Raw genomic sequence first — 18,964 nt, 5'->3', positions numbered from 1 at the left:
GAGGGGGAGTGTTGAAGTTTAAATGATTAAATATGGGAAGTGATATATCTGCCCCTTTTGATTACTTGGGACACCCAGCAGCAGTGCATCAATGAGTGCAGAGGGGCTGATGTACTTCACGTCAGAAGGATTCAATAGGGCTGATTGCCACATACACGGCTGCTGGGTGTCCCAAGTAATCCAAAAGGGCGGATATATCACTTCCCTCAAATAACAACAACTCTAATAGCTTAAGCTTGTGGAGTAATTGGTTGTTTCACATTGTATTAGGGTTGGGTTCTAAACCCAACAACTCCATATTAAAAAGGGGTTTTTTTTTTTCCATTTAGTCCCTGCTTTACAAAATTATTGGTTGCTTCACACTCTAAAAATCAAGGTTACTATAATCCATCCTTCTCTCCGCCCATATCTTGTCCACCCTTCCCTTCTCCTCTCTGCCCCAACAGGGACTAGGATCATCCAATCACAGTGGGGGCGAAAATAATGGCTAGGCTAGCGGTGGCAGGGCATATCAACAAAAACCACTATCCATAAAGATGAGCCATCACACCCCATTAACAAAAAACAATGTGCCCAAATGATGTTATTCAGCTTGCTTAATTTAGGGTGTTAAAACCCCCAAGATCCGTTCTAAAACAATTATAACATTACGTGCAAATAATCTTATTTAACTTCAAAGTCATATGCATGTACGATTATATGCAGATAAATTTTAGAGGTATCAGAAGAGGCACTTAGCCATCTCTAGAGACCCTAAATGAATGGGAGAGGAAGATACACCTGCATTTTTATTTTATTTTTTGCCATAGAAGAATCCAATACAACCATCCAATACTACTTTTATCATTTTCCCTGCAATAATAATATGAAAAATACATACTTGAAGATTTCAAGAATAGAATAATACATGTTCAAAGTTTTCAACAAATGAAAACCTAATTCATATTTTTTAATACAACACTACCCATTGCCAAAGAATCAAATGGCAATGGTGCATATCAGTTACAAAGTTGAACGATAAATAGGCAGAACGCATTTGATAGAGGGTAGAATGTTCTCATGTTAACCAAAGATGCACCCCCATGAAAATAAACCTCATTAATTGCTTGCCGAAATAATCAAAATATAAAGATAAACAACTTTTTTTTATGGGCATGATAACCAACCTCATACAGCTACAGCAGAGTCGAGCCTCACACGGTTTAGACGAACTGCCCCAAGAATGTATTCAGGCAGCTCATTCTCTTCTCTGGCCTGCAAATATAACAGATTCAAAATGGGAAGGAAAATCTTGGTTAGGATTCAACTGTCTCTATGATTAAAGAATACCTTAATCTGCGCTATAACATCATCCTCGAAAAAACTACAAAGATAGCAACAGTAACCAAACAAATGGATAGAACCTTCTATTAAGGAATGATCCACTATAAAATTGCATAGACAACAGGTGTAACATGTATAACAAGAAAGCACTCCTCAATTCCCCCATATTGAATTGCATAGACACATACTCAACTCAACTCAACTCAGCCTTTGTCCCAAACTAAATACATCAATTTGTTTGAAAAATTCAAGATGATCATAAATAGCCCAATAAATTAGCAGGGGCTGCACTCAGTTGTCAGGGGACTAAACCAATTGCTTGGGTAAAATAACCTAGGCAGTCTCCTTTAAAAAATCATAGCCTACCAAATGCATTTTCACTGTTGTTTATTCATAGGCTCTTCTATTTAGCAGCATCCTTTTTCTTTTGGATTTCAACGGAGTTTATATCCAAACAAAAAAGAAAAAAAGGCCAATTTAGAAGAGAAGAAAAGCCATTTTGGCACTGCCATTAAAAAAACAAAAGCCATTTTGGCACCTCATAACAACAACCGTGGCTCTCATTGAAATAACTGAGCTTAAATCTAAATTAAACAAACAGTAAATGTGTATACAGTGATCCTATGGCATTGTTCAACAGTACTTGGAAGTTTGAACGTGCTTCCACATCCCTATTGCATTTTCCATCAACAATTTTGAACGCGTGATGATTATATCTAAACAGTAAGCTCTATTCCAACAATAACTATATACAGCTAGCCTTATCATAGATATGCATTTGAATACGAAAACATATGGCGTTGGTCATATATTGGCAGTTCTCATTAACTCAAAAAATAAAAATAAAAAATAAAAGAGGACCTTTCCACAATATACTGGAGAGAAAAAGGATTGTCCTCTACAGGAGGAAAAACTTCTACTCATAGATTGAGGGGATGATGGGACCTCCTGACATGAAATGTGATACCCCTCATGTATTGTCATAGGCATAGTCACAGATATTTGTCTCGGGAATTTCTCGGGAAGGGTGTATTTTGGGATATTTTAATTTTCCTTTCGTTATTTTCGGATCTATACCAGAAAAAAACTGGGAAAACAATATATATATATATATATATATATATATATATATATATATATATAATTTAAGAACAAAATTAGGACAACAAATAATAGCATGAATTTATCGGGATTTTTGTCACGATAAAAAATAAAAAATAAAAAATAAAAAATGAAGATGTCTCAGTGATTTATCAGAATCACGGTAAAATTTTGTGATTTTGTTGTTTTTATCGAACATCGCAAAATATTGCAATTTCTTTTTCAAAAATATCGGAGACATTTGTGACTATGGTCATAGGTCACAACAACCCAACCTCTCAATTGTGGGAGTTTGTTTGTCATCTTGTGGAGGTACGAAGCATTTTCTAACTTAAATCATGAAGATACAAACCTCAATCAGAATTGCTAGGTCAACAACAATGCTTGTGACGTATCCAAGGACCAAACCAATGATGCTCCTCGCCACAGATGAAGACCCAATATCCACGTCTATCTGCACCATAAGAAAATTGGAGCTTAAGGGGCTAACTAAATTGAACAGTGTAAAAGTACGACAACACTCCCAAATTAGTTTCTTCAAACAAATTTATGATAACAAATAGCTTCTAATATCAATAACAGCATAATTTCCAGATGCTAGAATCCAACCAACTCAAATCAACTGAGCAGGCAATTCCTAGATTTCCACTTTTACCATAGTAGCATGTTTTAAGATCCTCCACATAAAATCTAATAGTGACATTTATAAAAGCATGCAACATGATATTGACAGTCTGCACACAGCTTTGTGTCATTTTATTTAGTAAGGCTCTGCAATTACCTCACATGGTGCTATAGATTATTGACATTGATCATCATTTGCATAAAACTTGAGTTTCTTTCATTCTTTCCTTTTTAAAACATAAGGAGAGAGAGCCAAGATGAGGATTGTTCCTGACCCAAAATTGGACAAGCAGCATGATGCAAAGAAGGGAAAATCTATTGTTCGTGAGACAAGTTTTGACGTAAATGTGTCCCACCAAAGTGGCTTTTATTTTAGTTATACGGTTCTAAATGAGTCTTTTAGATGGTTTTAAAAGTGACTTTTATTTTAGTTATATGGTTCTAAATGAGTATTTTAGTTGGTTTTAACTTTTAAGTCAGAGGGGTATAATAGGTATTTTACTTAAGTTTCAACTAAGACACTTTAGTAAATTAGAATAAATATGCGGCCACACAAGGTTAGATTGAATTAAAAATGAAGACATCCGTAAAAAGGTGGAGGTGACACCAATTGAGGAGAAGATGAGAGAGCACTACTTAAGATGGTTTAGGCATATCCAACGTAGGCTTTTGGATGCTCCGGTGAGAAGAATTGACTCGTGCCAAGTTGATGGAGCAAAAAGAGGTAGGGGCAGACCAAAAACAACTTGGGTAGAAACAGTGAGGAAAGACTTGAAGGCTAGGAACATAATAGAGAACATGACCTTGGATAGGATAGAATGGAAGAAAATGATACATGTAGACGAACCCAACTAGTGTCGGGATTAGACTCAGTCATTTTGAACCGGGTAGATCCTTTCACCTTCTTCATGAAATTTTTCAAAAGGATTCATTAGCCAACCCCAACTAGTTTGGGACAAAGGCTTAGTTGAGTTGAGTAAATTAGAATGAATAAAGGCCCACTCCGCTCTCACAAAACTATTCACACCACTGATACAACACTATATTCACACAATTGTTCACAACATTATCTCATGTCACTTTTTTTAATGGTGATGAAATTTCTTAATGATAAAGAAAAGACCGATGTGGTCAAACTAAAAGATTTACAACTGCAATAAAACATAAGAACGAGATTGAAAGGAGCACGAAAGCAAAACAACTCAAGGGGGGAGATAATCAAACATCTCAAGATAGAGCCTATGAACTCCCTCCCTCGCTAATCTATCCGCCACGGAGATGGCAGATCTTCTAATATGGTTGAAGACAACCAAGGATCCACCCACTATCTCATCAAAAAAACTGCGTGAATCTCCGGGGGGGGGCGGCTAGGGAACCTCTAAGCCAATGGATGACATTGAGGGAGTCTCCCTCCACTATCACCCGATCCAAGGAGTGTTCGTCCAATCTTTTTATCCCCTAATGAGCTTCTCTAACCTCCGCCTCACTTGCATCTAAGATCCCTATTGGCCCTGCAAGAGCCCAAATGATCTCGCCCCTGCATCCCCAAGAACTCCTCCAATACCTACTGGTCTTGGGTTACCCATACTAGAACATTCAAAGTTGAGCTTTATAAAACATGGAGCCGAAGGTACCCGTTCCTGCACAACCACAGGGCACTGCTCTACACTGAAGCAGATCTCCCTCCATCTGTTCTAGAAATCAATAGTAGATACAAACTTAAAGCTAGGCAGAATTTCCACCCAGGATATAGTCAGAGCAATCACTTTCAAAAACAGAAAGTAGGGCTTAGCTATACCATCAAAGACACTGGCATTTCTCTCTTTCCATAGCACCCACAATGTAGCAAGGAAAGAAATATTCCAAACGATCTTGCCATTTTTCTTCCATGGAAGCAACGACCATCCTTCCAGGAGATAAGACGGGGAAGAGGAGAAGACCCAACACATACCAAACCTGCTTAAAATACTACTCCATACCTCCCTGGCTAAGGACGATATGGTCGGCTGATTCCCCCGCTGCAATATATAGGGCACAATGATCTATTATCAGCATCTCCCGTTTACATAGAAAGTCGATCGTCCGAATCCGACCAAGAGTAGCAGCCCAACCAAAGATACATACTTGGGGAGGTGCTTGGATAGATGCTTGGATTATCCACACTCAAGCTACTTTGGAGAGCACTGGACAAGGCACAAGATACATCGGTGTTTAAAAATGCGGTTTTGACGCGGAACGCGGCCAAGAAAAATCCTTGTCGACTCGGCGCGGACGCAGCTAAGAATGCTGTTGACACGGTTGACGCGGTCATAACTTGGGAGAATCAAAGGAGTTTATTGACTCTGTAGGGCAAAATGCGGAATGCGGATGTGGTGCAACGCAGAACGTGGCCGAGGTAAAAAGGAGTCGACTCGGGCGAGTTCCTTGTCGAGTCAAGGAGTTTTTAAACACTGAGATACATTATCCATGTCACTACCCTATTTGCAGGGAGCTTTAAGTGAGGGTATTTTGTCAAAAGTTGGGAGTTTTTAGTTTAGGATTTTAGATCTTTCTAAGTTCATTTTCTTGTCCCTCCCTCTGTGTGTGTGTGTGTGTGTGTGTGTGCGCATTTGTTTGCTTTAGGTTTTGGGTACAATTTTTTTGCATATTTTTTATTAAAAAAAAAAGGATTCAGGGCTGCCTATTTTGTGTTCGTGGGATTTTCTTGAAGAAGAAAACTCAAAGATTGCAAATTTTTTTGCCGGATTTTCGTGGGTTTGATTTATGATTGCAATCAACCTTGATTAGATTTTTGCAATTTTTATTTTTCCGGATTGGTTATCTATTGAAAGTTAGTTACTGAAATTTTCTACAGTAATTTAACTTCTTGATTGATTCTAGATTTGAAATATCATGTTAATATCTGTAATCAAGAGCTAACCATCGACTCTTGAATTTTATTTCTATAATAAGTTGCATCATAAATTGGTATCAGAGCATCAATCATACATTCTTCTACGTTATTTAATACCAGAGCATCAGCCGTAGATTTGTTCTACATTATTTGGTATTTGAGCATCAATCGTATATTTGTTAGACATCAATCTCCATATAATTTTCTTCCAAATCATCCTAACTTGAGAGGAGAATGTAAAAGTTGACAAATGAGGATAGTTCAACCTTATGTCAACACAAAATAATATTAGAAAGGAAAACTACATAAAGCCCCCAAGGTGTAGGACATTATCTTGATGTGAATTTAAAAATCTAGGAAATTAGTTGAAATTAAACGGAAACACAAAATTCCCTCAAGGACTTTTAAAAAATAATAAAATACACTTGATATTCTCTTTAAGCTATAACACATAGGTAGTCACAAGACGGCTTACCAACAAAAAAGAGTTGTTTTCTAGTCAAGGAAAAAGAAAGCATGAGGAAGAGTGAAGCCGACAACAATTTCTCTCTCATGAAGTGGCAGTCAACTTCAGTATGGTTTGTTCAGGTAACACACTATTAGATGCAACTTGGTTAGGGTTCTCACCATCACAAAATATAGGTATGGGAGTGCAGAGGTGAACCCCAAGATCCATGAAAGCACGATGTTAGATGATACAACCTGGATCATACAAATCTGTGAATAAAGAGGAATCCCTAAGTGCTGATCGCAATCTAGGATTTTCTAGGTTATGCGGTCTGTGGTGGTTCATAAAGATGATAGAGGATATATGTGGATTGCTCCCTGAGCCTATACCCATAACCACCATTATATAAGAGAAATAAACTATAAAATATGTAGTTAAGATATTAGTTTGAAATTTAATTCAAGTGTTATCATGATGCTACAGAATACTTTAGACACTACAAGTGAATCTGCACAGAAGTATTTTATAGGTGCAGTGAGCTACAACGAAAAGATTATAGAACTATAGGCATGCATTCGTTAAAACCATTAGCAGTTACCTCCAGAAAATTATCCTTTCGAAGGTATTTACACGTCACTGCTTTGCCTAAAAGGCAAGCTTTGGTTCCTACTGCACGCTTGACCATCCAATAACCCTGAGTAACACTTCAAAAAGTCATTATTAGTGCTACCCCATCATATGAAGTAAACACAGTAACAGACAAGGATTTAAATGTCGGTTTCAGCCACCACCAAAAGCGAAGGTTTCGGAGGAAATTTCGGCCGAAATCATGTAAAACCTTGATAAAATTTTGGTTTTTTTTTTCTTAATTCCCACCGAAATGTATAAATTTTCAGTGGATATTTTGGTAAATTCGATGGAAATTTTAGCAATTTCAGTGGAAATCTTTAAATTTTGGTGGAAATTTTGTAAATGAGGGTGAAAAGTGAAATTTCAGCGAAATCCTGTACTTTTCTGATTCAATGTACTTCAGGTTTCGGTCCAAACTGAAACCGTAATATTTTGGCCGAAATTTCGGATTTCGGACGAAATTTAAAACTATGGTAACAGACAGAATCCGCAATATCCCATTAGGAATCGATTTATAAACTAACAAAGCAGTTAATACCTCTACGATTCTGGGAATAAGTTTGAATCTTGCATTCCGAAAAGCGTCAGTCCCATTCACAAATTTACTCAACAAAGATCCTTGATTTATGGGCCTGTCAGCTCCATAGTAGAGAACCAAACTGTAGTTTGGTTTTGCTGGAACCTGCATTTTGAAAAAAAAAATGAACTAAAATGAGCACAGATTATCTATTACCCAGATGAACTAATAACAAGAAATTATTTATTACATAGATTGTTTATAATTTACTAAAGGAAAAATGATACATGTTTACATTCTTTATATACGATATATAAAGAACATGTGAAGAAATAACAAGCTTAAGGGCATATTTTATTGGATAATAGTAATTGATGGGACTACTTGGGATCTTGCTATGTAGCTAAACAGGAATAAGTATCCCTAGCATGTACATGAAATTCTAACCAAGATTTTCTTACAAGTGCATTAGGGAATAAAACAGAGATAAGACTATAATGCGTACCTCTAGATTTATAACAAGAATGAATGGGAGTTTTTTCCCAGCTTCTGACTGTAAAAGAGAACTGCATATTAGAGTGTAGCATTTCAAAATAATATGAACTGGGATTTTAATTTTTGATGTATATAGTGTTTAACCAGCATCCAAACCTATTTAAGTTGGCATGATCAACTCTTAAGATAGAATGGCTAAACACTATATACATCAAAATAATAAACCATCTAGCACTACAATGTGCATTGGTGTGCATGCATAATATATTGAAGCACTATGACTATCTAACGAGACAGCCAACATATTCTTTATCAAGAACAATTGATACAATAATATGGGATAATTACATTTGCACCCCCTCTAGTTTCTGACACATCCACTTCCACCCCTATAGTTTAAAACGTGACAAATACACCCCTGTAGTTTCAATTTGTTTAAGGTAGGCCCCCTCAGTTGACGGTTCGTCCATAGATTGAAGGGTTAGGATGATCCGATGGAGCTGATTTTTTGGGCACACCCTATCTATGTTAGGACCCATCAAATGAACGCTATGGATCATCCAAATAATGTGGGCCCATACCCGAATCCAAACACTACCAAAAAATCATCCAAATAATGTGAGCCCACATTGTTTGGATGATCCAAAGCGTTCATTTGATGGGCCCTGACATAGATAGGGTGTGCCCAAAAAATCAGCTCCATCGGATCATCCTAACCCTTCAATCTATGGACGAACCTTCAGCTGAGGGGGCAAACCTTAAACAAATTGAAACTACAGGGGTGTATTTGTCACGTTTTAAACTATAGGGGTGGAAGTGGATGTGTCAGAAACTAGAGGGGGTGTAAATGTAATTATCCCTAATAAAATTACATAACCTACACAACTGATTTTCTTGAAATTTATAAAAAGAATATGGTATTCAGAGAAATTGTTTAAAATAACTATACATTCTTAACAGGGCCCATCACATAATAGAACTATTGCAATTAGTCATTGAGAGAATACACACACACACACATATAGGGAAATGATATCAGCACAACCATGTTTTGATAATTGCACCAAGTCATCATGTCTTTTATTATTTAAAGAGCTCTCAAAAAATTATTACATTACCCAAAAAGCCCTCAAAAGCCAATTAAAAAAGAAAAGACAAGCTGAGCTTGTGCAATTACTAAAAAAATGGTGATATATATATGAGAAAATGGTTTCTGCGCTCGAGCACAGAAAAAGAGGGGGGGGGGGGGGGGGGGGGGGGGGGCATTGGGGTGGTGATCCAAACCATTCCTTTGGAAGGCCCCATCATGGATGGGGGGTCTACCAAAAATCAGCTCCATTGGATCACCATAGGGTGTCCATTTTTGGCCCCACAAATGGACACCCTAAGGTGATCCAATGGAGCTGAATTTTGGTGGACACCCTATCCATGAAAGGGCCCATCAAATGAATGCTTTGGATCCCATCAAAAATGAGAAGTCACTTAACTCAGATCATTTTACTAATATTACTTTGTTTCCTATTCCTCTGTAAGTTAATGTTCCTTCTTCCAGACTTGCAACCAATGCAAATATTCTTGTGGCACGGACAGATGGCGCTTCTAAGTTCTAATCACATTCATAGAATGATTCCATTTTCAATACGGTGTGATTCCACTGTATTCCAATTTTCCATTCATATTTTCATGGTTCTTGTATCTCTGTCACGAGCGCAGGTTTTGTAAACGCTATTTCAGACACATCAAGTTATTGCATGTTACACAATTTTCTTATTGATTGTACACAGCTTAGCAAATTTAAGGAAAAACTTTAAGAGCTTAAGCTTATCATGCCTTAAATTCTTTCAGCCTTGTTTTACTTTCAATTACCTTGGTTAGGATTTGTAAGAAGGGCAGTTTTTATAACCAAATTACAAGTATAAGATGATGAATTCAAGCTAATTTGTTGAATATTACTAAAGTGGGGCAGTAATACTGAACCCAAGCCATACTAGAGAAATCTTAGGTATGAGATTTTGTATGCATGAAATTGAAGAATGGACTTTCCAGTGTTGAAGATTCCTGGACGTAGACAAGCAACTTTCATATCCCCACAACCCAAGCGATACGTAAAAAAGACCAAAGAACAAATAGTTGGCTGCATTTCCCCACAACCCATAATGACCCATAATAGTATACCCAATATCAATATAAACATGTTAACATTTCCCTTTTATCCTATAACAAGGTACAGATAAAACAACAATTTTTTCACCTAAACATCATATTGCAAGATTTAGGTTACCATGGTCCAAGTCCCCGTAGCAAATGTTCTTTACCTGAACAAGACATTTAGGATGCAGTGAAATTCTATCAATGTTAACATCAGCCTTGAACCAATCAACTGCTAAAAGTTTCAAAAGGGGGTCTCCCCCAATAACCTGGTAAAAAGATGCAGTGATACATTAGTATTCTTATGGTCCAGGTGTATCATTAAAAAAAAACCAAAAGAAATATGTTTAAGTAGATGAAAAACAGATGAAGGTGGCAGAGACTAGGACAGGAGGTGATGTACCCAAGGAGCTTTTCTGTTATACTATGAACTATTCAACAAGAAAATCTCATTACCAGGAGCAGCAGATAGCACACAAGCCACAAAAGTGATGCACATATGAAAATATGGATGTGAGTCAAGTAGCACATGATTATGAGGTACAACCCAAAATGGACACATTTTACATTAAAACATCAATAAAGTGAAACATCTGTAGTTACAGGTTACATCCATATTTATGTAAAAGATAGGGGAAGGTTCAAAATGTTGGTGATGTCACCATGAGTGTCCTCTTTTCATGCTGACATCAAAAGAGGACACTCATGAAATCGGTTTAGCCAAACTTTCAATAACCCTATGTTTTTGGAGCTTTAATTCCATGAAAAATCAGAACAAGTTCTCTTTATTTTTTTTCGAAATTAACAAGTTATATTGATTTTTTTTTTCGAAATGAACAGTTTTCTTGATTTAGGAGTTGAAATTGGCTAAGTGGATGTCTACACGATTTTTATGGTATTTCTATTTCACAAAAAAAAATCTATTGTAAAATTGAATTCGGTATTTCAGTAATTTTATCTTCACCCAGTGCTGCTCAAGAAGGTATTTTCAATGTTCTAAATATTTTTTCTTCTTTTTTTAAAATCTGCTGAAGTCCAAGGACATTATCTTCATGCCATATTGAACCTTGGGTACCTGTCAGAAACTTGTTATTTCTTTAATTTTCAAGCCCTATTGCAGCTTGTGGACATGTTGGAATGGCCATGTGAAACCATGCTTTTTGTGATGAGTCAGTAGAAGTGGGACATGAGGCCTTAAAATTAATGAGCCACAGATTGTGGTAGAGAAGATTTCGGGCACGCCAATCCTGATATGGAATAATTTCAACCTGCTACCCATGATAAAGAAAATCTTCACCATGCAGATTGGGGTCGAGATGAATTTCCAGCTGTAGACCATGGATGTGATGTTCATACCAAAGTCTCCATATTTCTATGACCAAATTGAAAATGGAAGAATTTCTTGATTAGTTGAGCATGGTGAAAGATTTTTTATTACAATGCTGTACCTCAGAACAAGAAGGTCAAATTAGTGGTTCTGAAGTTGAAGACATATGCATTCGAGTGGTGGGATCAGCTTCATTTGATGTATAATCAAATGGGAAAAAGGAGGGTTGCTATGTTAGAATATGAAATAATAATTTAAAGATACATTTTTTTTCCAAACGATTATGTCCATGCTTTGTTTCAAAATTATAAAAATCTGACCCAACAGGATAGGAGTGTGAGAGAATATTCTATACCAGAAGCAGCAAATTAAGGTTGCGAGAAGAAACAATGACCAAATTGCAAATGGAAGAATTTCACTATTAGTTGAGCATGGTGAAAGTGTTTTTTATTACAGTGCTGTGCCTCAGAACAAGAAGGTCAAATTAGTGGTTCTGAAGTTGAGGGCGTATGCACATTCAAATTAGTTGGTGCAATTTTAACTTTTGCATCCCCATTATCACTTGTTCTCTGTACAACAATCTTTATTGCTCTTTCTTCATGAAAATGCAACAAATATGTAGCTACTTTTCTAAGATAACAAGCTCTTGGGTCTAACTAAGTCAGATGATAGGAAAGCAACCCGATAATTTATTCAAGCATCACTAAGATCACTAGATGTAAAGCATCACAACACGCATCCAGTACAATAGCCTAGGATGTTGACTGATTTAAATGCACGTGTACATACGATTTTAATGTGATTATATTTTGTAGCAATTCATCAATGGTAACACTTTCAACACAATTATATTTCATCATTCAAGAAAGTAACCATCCAATCCTAGTTGTCATGTTAGAATTATGTACCAAAATTACTATATCAAAGTCTCCTAATAACTGCATGTCCAGTATATTAACCTCAATAAACCATAATGAAAGAATACAAATAAACTGCATAACAGTTCACCTTAGAGCAATCCTTTAAGTATGTATTTCCTCTTATCATAAATCCTTCACCTCCTGGAGCACTCCAACAGTTTGTGTCAGTTTCAGCTTTTCCCTGACGCATAGAACCATGAAACTGACTTGTATCAACACTGGTTGGGGGAATGCGGGAATCTAGTTCATTATTTGCCACAAGAGCTGCACCCATGAAGAATCCCCAGCCATTCAATATAGGAGTCATTAATTATAAATAGATAAAATGCATCAATATTATTTTCTCTAGGCTCACCAATTGTTCTGTATATACCAAACCCTATAATGAGCAGGAAGCTAAAAGTAAAAACATTTTTTTAACTGCTTAATATCTTTTAAGCATAGTTTGTGATCAGTGGAAAATGTCCACAAATGATCTTACATCCCATCCTTAATTACTAGAAGAGGAGAAACATTTAAAATGGATGTATATTCATTAGGAAGTCGTGTAGGTAGAAGATAAATTGAATTATTAAAAGAATAGAAATAATGAAATACTGATCTTTGTATTAAAATTACATAAATAAATTCCAATGTGCTAAAAGACAGAAAGAACAAACTTTTTGATGAGGTTAGACCATAGTTTCCGGAAGCTCCTTAAGGGGGTCGGAAGCTCGCTTCAGAAGCCAAATTCTTCTCGCGTCCCAAATTTAGCAGAAGCACACTTACATCCCTTTTTTTGGTTGATAAGATGGGATCAAACCTGCGACCTCAAGGTTAAGATACAAAGCCTCAACAATAGAGCTACAGGTCCAACCCCGTGCACTTACATCCCACTTCCAATTTAGGTGATAATGTTTATGCTAGAAAATGTTTTCCTCTTTTGTTAATGCCAAAGGTGTGCAATTAAAACTCAAAATAGTCCGTTAAAATACAGTCTAAAAGAATGTATTTAAAACTTAAAATCTCATTTTATGTTCACATAAAACTTGAAACCTTTTTTCAAAAACTCAACAAAGTGAATACAGCTTCAACCTTGTAAACTATAAATCCCCAAAGGATATGTCTAATTAGTCGTGAAGTCCTTTATAGCTCCCTGCAACACTAGACAACATTTACCCTTCCTCCCTAACTTAGAATAACCCTATCTCTTTCTATGAGCTTCGTGTTCACTTTCAATGAGGCTTCTACACACTTCATGTTCACTTCCCATGATGCTTTCCACATGTATACTCTTTACTTTCCCCATTCCTTGATGTTTTCCGATTCCCACATCTTTTTAGGCCCCTCTCTTGTCGCATTTGCTTCCCACTCAGGAAAATATGGGTTAACTTCCCATCAAGCAAACAAGGTGGTGAAACTCGTCTGGAAAATTACAGTCAATGAGCTACAATCAAGCTCTAGATTTCATCCAAAATTCCAGACATAGCACCAAGATTTAACTTTCATGAGAGACGCTACATTTATGGTGAGGAATGTGTGCTGAGAATTTGAAATCAAAGACTTAGGAGAATTGAAACACTTCCTTGGAGAGAGTTCAAGGAAGAGCATACTCATTTCGCATAGGAAGTAGTAGTACATCCTTGATCCATTCAAAGATACAGGAAAACTTGGAGCAAAGGCCGCAACAACTCTAATCTATCATAATCATAAGTTCGGTGAAAATTATGGAGATCTCATACAGGATAAGAGGAAGTTTCAGAGATTGGCGGGTCGACTTCTGTACTTTTTCTCAACTCGTCCTGACATCACATATGTCATCATGTGATCAGTTAGTACATGCACTCGCATCACCTCTTGAACTTGTTGCGAGGATACTGGGGTACTCAGCTCTTGCAAAGGGATTTCTATTTATCATGGTCACCTGCGAGTGGAATCTTCCACGGACGATGACTTGGCTGGATTTGTTGATGACCGTAAAACTAATTTTAGCTACCTTGCCTTAGTCGGAGGCAACCTTGTGACTTGACACCCCAAGAAGCAATCAGTGCTCGCAAGGTCCAGCACAGAAGCTGAAAATAGAGCAATGGCTCAGGAAATTGCAGATTTTTGTTTTTTTTTTTTAAGGATGGAATTGCAGAATTATTGTGGTTACGTAACATTATGTATGAACTTAAGAGGCTAAAAGACGAGTGCAGTTTTATTGTGATAATAAGGTGGCCATCAACATTGCTCACAAGCATGTTAAACAGGATCAGACCAAACAATTGTGGTAGGAAACAATTTGTTGGACAGAGAGTCAACTCCAAAGAAGTTTTTCTGTCGTTTGTGAAGGCAGAAAATCAATTAGCAGATGTTCTGACTAAGGGTGTGGTGAGTCCAAAGCAACGTTCTATGTTGAGCAAGTTGGGCATGTATGATATAAATGCACCAACTTGAGGTGGAGTGTTGAAGCATATTGAAATGTGCTTATCTGAGGCATAGGGGAATTCTTGCAATTATTAAAATATTCTATTAATTTAAAATTGTCTAGATGGTGAGTCGACTCTCCAAACCCTTCTCTCTTCTCTTCTTCTTCACTTCTCCCTCTTCTCATATACACTTGAGCATTTCTCATCCTAACTGATTTAAATGCTACTAATTGAGATACGAATAGAAGTTGAGAAGGCTCTAAATCTCTTCTGTGATAATCCAAGTGCTACTTGCAACCAACCTAGTCATGCAGACATGGAAGTGCTGAGCATAATGAGATAGATTGTGGTTTCTTACGCATGAGTGCAAGAATTATCAAACACCACTCATCCATGTCTTCCTCTGGCTGTGCTCTTTAATTTGGTGATTTTCCTTAGTTCTTCACTAGCCCTCACTCTTAGTTCCCTATTGACATAACTAGTCAACATTGTTTTCTTCATTTGTTTCCTATGTCTTATAAGTTTAAATTGACACAGATGAGTTGCCAACTTGTAATTAGCTTGATGAGAGTAGAACTCAACAATCAAGGGTACAATTTTTTAATTGCATCAGTCATCAAATACTGCCTTCCAAAATAAACATTACATGCAATAAGGAAATGGAATTGGCAGAAGAAACACAAGGGAAGTTGAAAGTTTGAAACAAATACATTGATGTGATCCAACCGTTGGATCATCTTTTATTTACTTAGTACATTGACTCTCTTCGTTTATTGGAGGATTATTGGGTTTATTTGTGATTATTTTATTTGCCTATATGTGGGGATGTCCACGTCATCTAGGGCTCACCCTTGCACACACCACTTTTACTTTTTTTTCCCCTTTTATTAGTCGGTTTTCCTATTATGCCCTTATGTGACTATTTGTTGTTCTTTGTGGGGTATAGCAGTCTTTTCATCCTCATTTAAGGGAGCTAGCAAAGGAGCCCACAAAGAAGAGAGTATAAAAAAAAGTAAATGGGGGAAATACCCTAATTTTTGACAAAAAACGTGAATTGAAGAAAGAAGAGCCAACGGCTCCCCTCTCCCCAAAGATGCCTAGGGCGTCTGTCACTTCCTCCCCTCCATCTCTACGATAAGCGCTTCCCCCTCCTTGCTTCTCTCTCATTCTCTTCTTCTATTCTATCTCTCTCTCTCTCACGCCCTCCTCTTTGTTTCTTTTCCTCTCATCTCTCTCTCTTTCTCGCCTCTCACTATGCCTCTACCCTATGTTAGCCCAAGGTTTCCCATGGGTTCAACTAATCACCTTTCCCTTGTTGTTTTGATGCTAGCAAACCCAAATTGATTAGTCTTTATGGACTAATATGTTGTTTTTTAGTATTGTATCTTAGACAGGATTTTCATATCTCAATCCAAGCTTAGCACATTATCACAATACAACACAACACATGGCTTAAGGATCAACATGCACAAATGAACCAAGAGAGCTTCATACATTGGAGACAGCATCATTGAAAGATGTCCAAGTCAGGAGCTCAATTTGAGGATCCTAGAAGCATCACTTGCAAAGTGCCAAAGACAAGCTTGGAGATGAACTAGTGTTGGTGTCCCTTCTCATGTCCAATTGAAGTTTTAGATGGAGGAGTCACATGCATTCAAAGATTGATAAAGAAGTTCTGCATGCCCAAAAGCCCAAGAAGATGAAGCCAATTCAATCAAGAGCTTCAAGATTTACATTTTGTGTTTTAGATTGTATTAGAGATCTCTTCAACCTTGCACTTCAAAGCATTTTTCAAACTACTTTCAAAACCACCTTTGGATAAAATTTAATTTCATGAAAAATCATTTTTGAAAGATCCCAAATATTGCTAAAACAAAAGGATATAGCCCAAGGACCCATAGCCCAAGTGCTAAGTTTAAAAGTGAAAAGATATGAAATTAGTACTTGAATGGTGGACCATAGACCTAAATCCTATCTTAACTAGTCCAAAACAATTTTAAATATTTTTGAAAATATTTTTTATAGATTCCTCTTGTTCTTGTGATATTCGTAGAGTACAAGAATGTCAAAATCCAATAAGAAACGAGGGAGATATGAATTTTACAAATTCAATGTGCAAAAACGGATAAAATTTGTCCACCCTTCTATTCTTAAACCAGACTTTTAAAGTTTGGACAGACGTCTGACCCTGGAAAAGATTTGTTCTAAAAAGATCTGTTCTGAAATCAGACATCTGAAATTTGGACACACATCTGACTTAGCGTCTGAAAGAGTCGTTGTACTCAGCTAGTTTGACTTTTTGATCGTTTTTAATCTTTGGGAAAAATACACTTAGACCCCCTGTGGTTTCTGACACATTCAACTTAACCCCTAATGTTTAAAAAGTTACAAGTAGACCCCTTGTGGTTTCAATTTGTATAAGGTAGGCCCCCTCAGTTGACGGTTCGTCCACAGATTGAAGGGTTAGGATGAACCAATGGAGCTGAGTTTTTGGGCACACCCTATCCATGTTAGGGCCCATCAAATGAACGCTTTGGATCATCCAAACAATGTGGGCCCATACCCGAATCCAAACACTACCAAAAACACAATGGGCCCACATTGTTTGGATGATCCAAAGCGTTCATTAGTTAGGGTGTGCCTAAAAAATCAGCTCCATCGGATCATCCTAACCCTTCAATATGTGGACGAACTGTCAACTAAGGGGTTCTACCTTACACAAATCGAAACAACATGGGGTCTACTTGTGACTTTTTAAACATTAGGGGTTAAGTTGAATGTGTCAGAAACCACAAGGAGGTCTTCGTGTATTTTTCCCTTTCTCTTTTTATGCCCGAATTACCCCCAAATGGTCATGAATCCTTAGGGACTATAAATATGGCATTTATTCACACATTTAACAATTTTTTGAAAAGATTAAAAATCATTTTTGAACCAGAACTTTCAAATCTACGAGTTTTCTTGGAATTCTTAAAAGAGCTTTGAATTTGCACATCCATTTGAAGAGGATCTCCATAGGGCTTCATTGTATTCATTCTTTAGAGAGTTATTGTGAGCTTTACAAGTTGTAATCAAGGCTTCAAAGAGCCTAAGAGTGTTCTTCTTCGTTCTTCATCTACATTGTAAGAGGGTCTCCGATTCGGCCTACTAAGAAAAGTGAATCTCAGCATTGTAAGAGGGTCTCCAATTCGGCCCGCTAAGAAAGGTGAATCTCGGCATTGAAAGAGGGTTTTCTGGTCCGGTCCGGCCCGTTAAGAAAGGAGGATCGTGATAATATAAGCGCCAAGGAGGTCTTGGCGAGTGGATGTAGGTCTTGGTGTTGGATCCAAGAACCAAACCACTTTAAATTCCTTGGGTTCATCTTCTCTCTCTCTCTCTCTCTCTCTCTCTCTCTCTCTCTCTCTCTCTCTCTCTCTCCTTGTGATTGGCAACATCTAAACCTTTCTTTGTCTTCTTTGCACTTTAAAGTTAACAAGGGGTAGTTGCACTTTACAATTCTAATTAACAAGGGCTTGTTAAATAACTCAACTTGAATTTTGTGATTTGCTTATTGTGGTTTGTGCACTTAACTGGAAACTTATTTTCAATCTTGTATGAACCCACATAAACAGAAGAAAAGTTTTTAATTACCCAATTCATACCCCTTCTCTCTCTCTCTCTCTCTCTCTCTCTCTCTCTCTCTCTCTCTCTCTCTCTCTGTGTGTTTTCTTCTCACTCTCGCCCTTTTCTATATCTCTTCTCAAGTCTCTCCCTTTTAGCCACTCTCTCTCTCTCTCACGTCTCTCTTGGTCTCTCTCCTCTCACTACCTATTTTCCATCTTTCCATCTATCTTGAATTATCCCAACCCCTACTTCTCTTTCTCATATTCTTCTTTCTTCCCCTTCTATTTTCTTTTCTCCTACCCCTCCTTGGAACCTTCCCATACACATTATTTCTGGAGGACTACTGCTGTCCGGACTTCGGATCGCGCCCACGAGCTTCCCCCCACTCTCTTAGACCTCTTGCTAGCACGGATTTGAGGGGAAAGAACCGTTGTATTTTCCCAGTGAGATGTTTCCATTATCTTCAGCCCTTTCTTGAACCTTTTGCCCTTTTGAAACCATAGGAGCCTTGCTAATAATTTCCCCTAGCCTATTTTAGAGATCTT

The 18,964-nt window shown here is 37.3% G+C and overlaps 1 protein-coding gene across 3 annotated transcripts in view; it reads right to left on the bottom strand.

The window, feature by feature from the left end:
* Positions 1-826: 826 nt before the first annotated feature.
* Positions 827-18,964, bottom strand: part of LOC143879500 (ENHANCED DISEASE RESISTANCE protein (DUF1336)) — a 43,777-nt gene continuing 25,639 nt past the window's right edge. For all 3 annotated transcript variants that reach the window (XM_077381919.1, XM_077381920.1, XM_077381922.1), the window contains 7 exons: positions 12,515-12,690; positions 10,347-10,448; positions 8,042-8,089; positions 7,558-7,701; positions 6,988-7,083; positions 2,777-2,878; positions 827-1,254 (listed from right to left, as the gene is read on the bottom strand). In XM_077381919.1, coding sequence (XP_077238034.1) covers positions 1,168-1,254; positions 2,777-2,878; positions 6,988-7,083; positions 7,558-7,701; positions 8,042-8,089; positions 10,347-10,448; positions 12,515-12,690 — 755 coding nt within the window. In that variant the 3' untranslated portion in view covers positions 827-1,167. The remainder of the gene's footprint in view (positions 1,255-2,776; positions 2,879-6,987; positions 7,084-7,557; positions 7,702-8,041; positions 8,090-10,346; positions 10,449-12,514; positions 12,691-18,964) is intronic.

This window comes from Tasmannia lanceolata, unplaced genomic scaffold (assembly GCF_043159265.1).
Source record: "Tasmannia lanceolata isolate RefF3 unplaced genomic scaffold, GAP_Taslan_0.1 ptg000006l, whole genome shotgun sequence".
NCBI lineage: Eukaryota > Viridiplantae > Streptophyta > Magnoliopsida > Canellales > Winteraceae > Tasmannia > Tasmannia lanceolata.
This window is presented reverse-complemented; position numbering and strand designations above follow the sequence as displayed.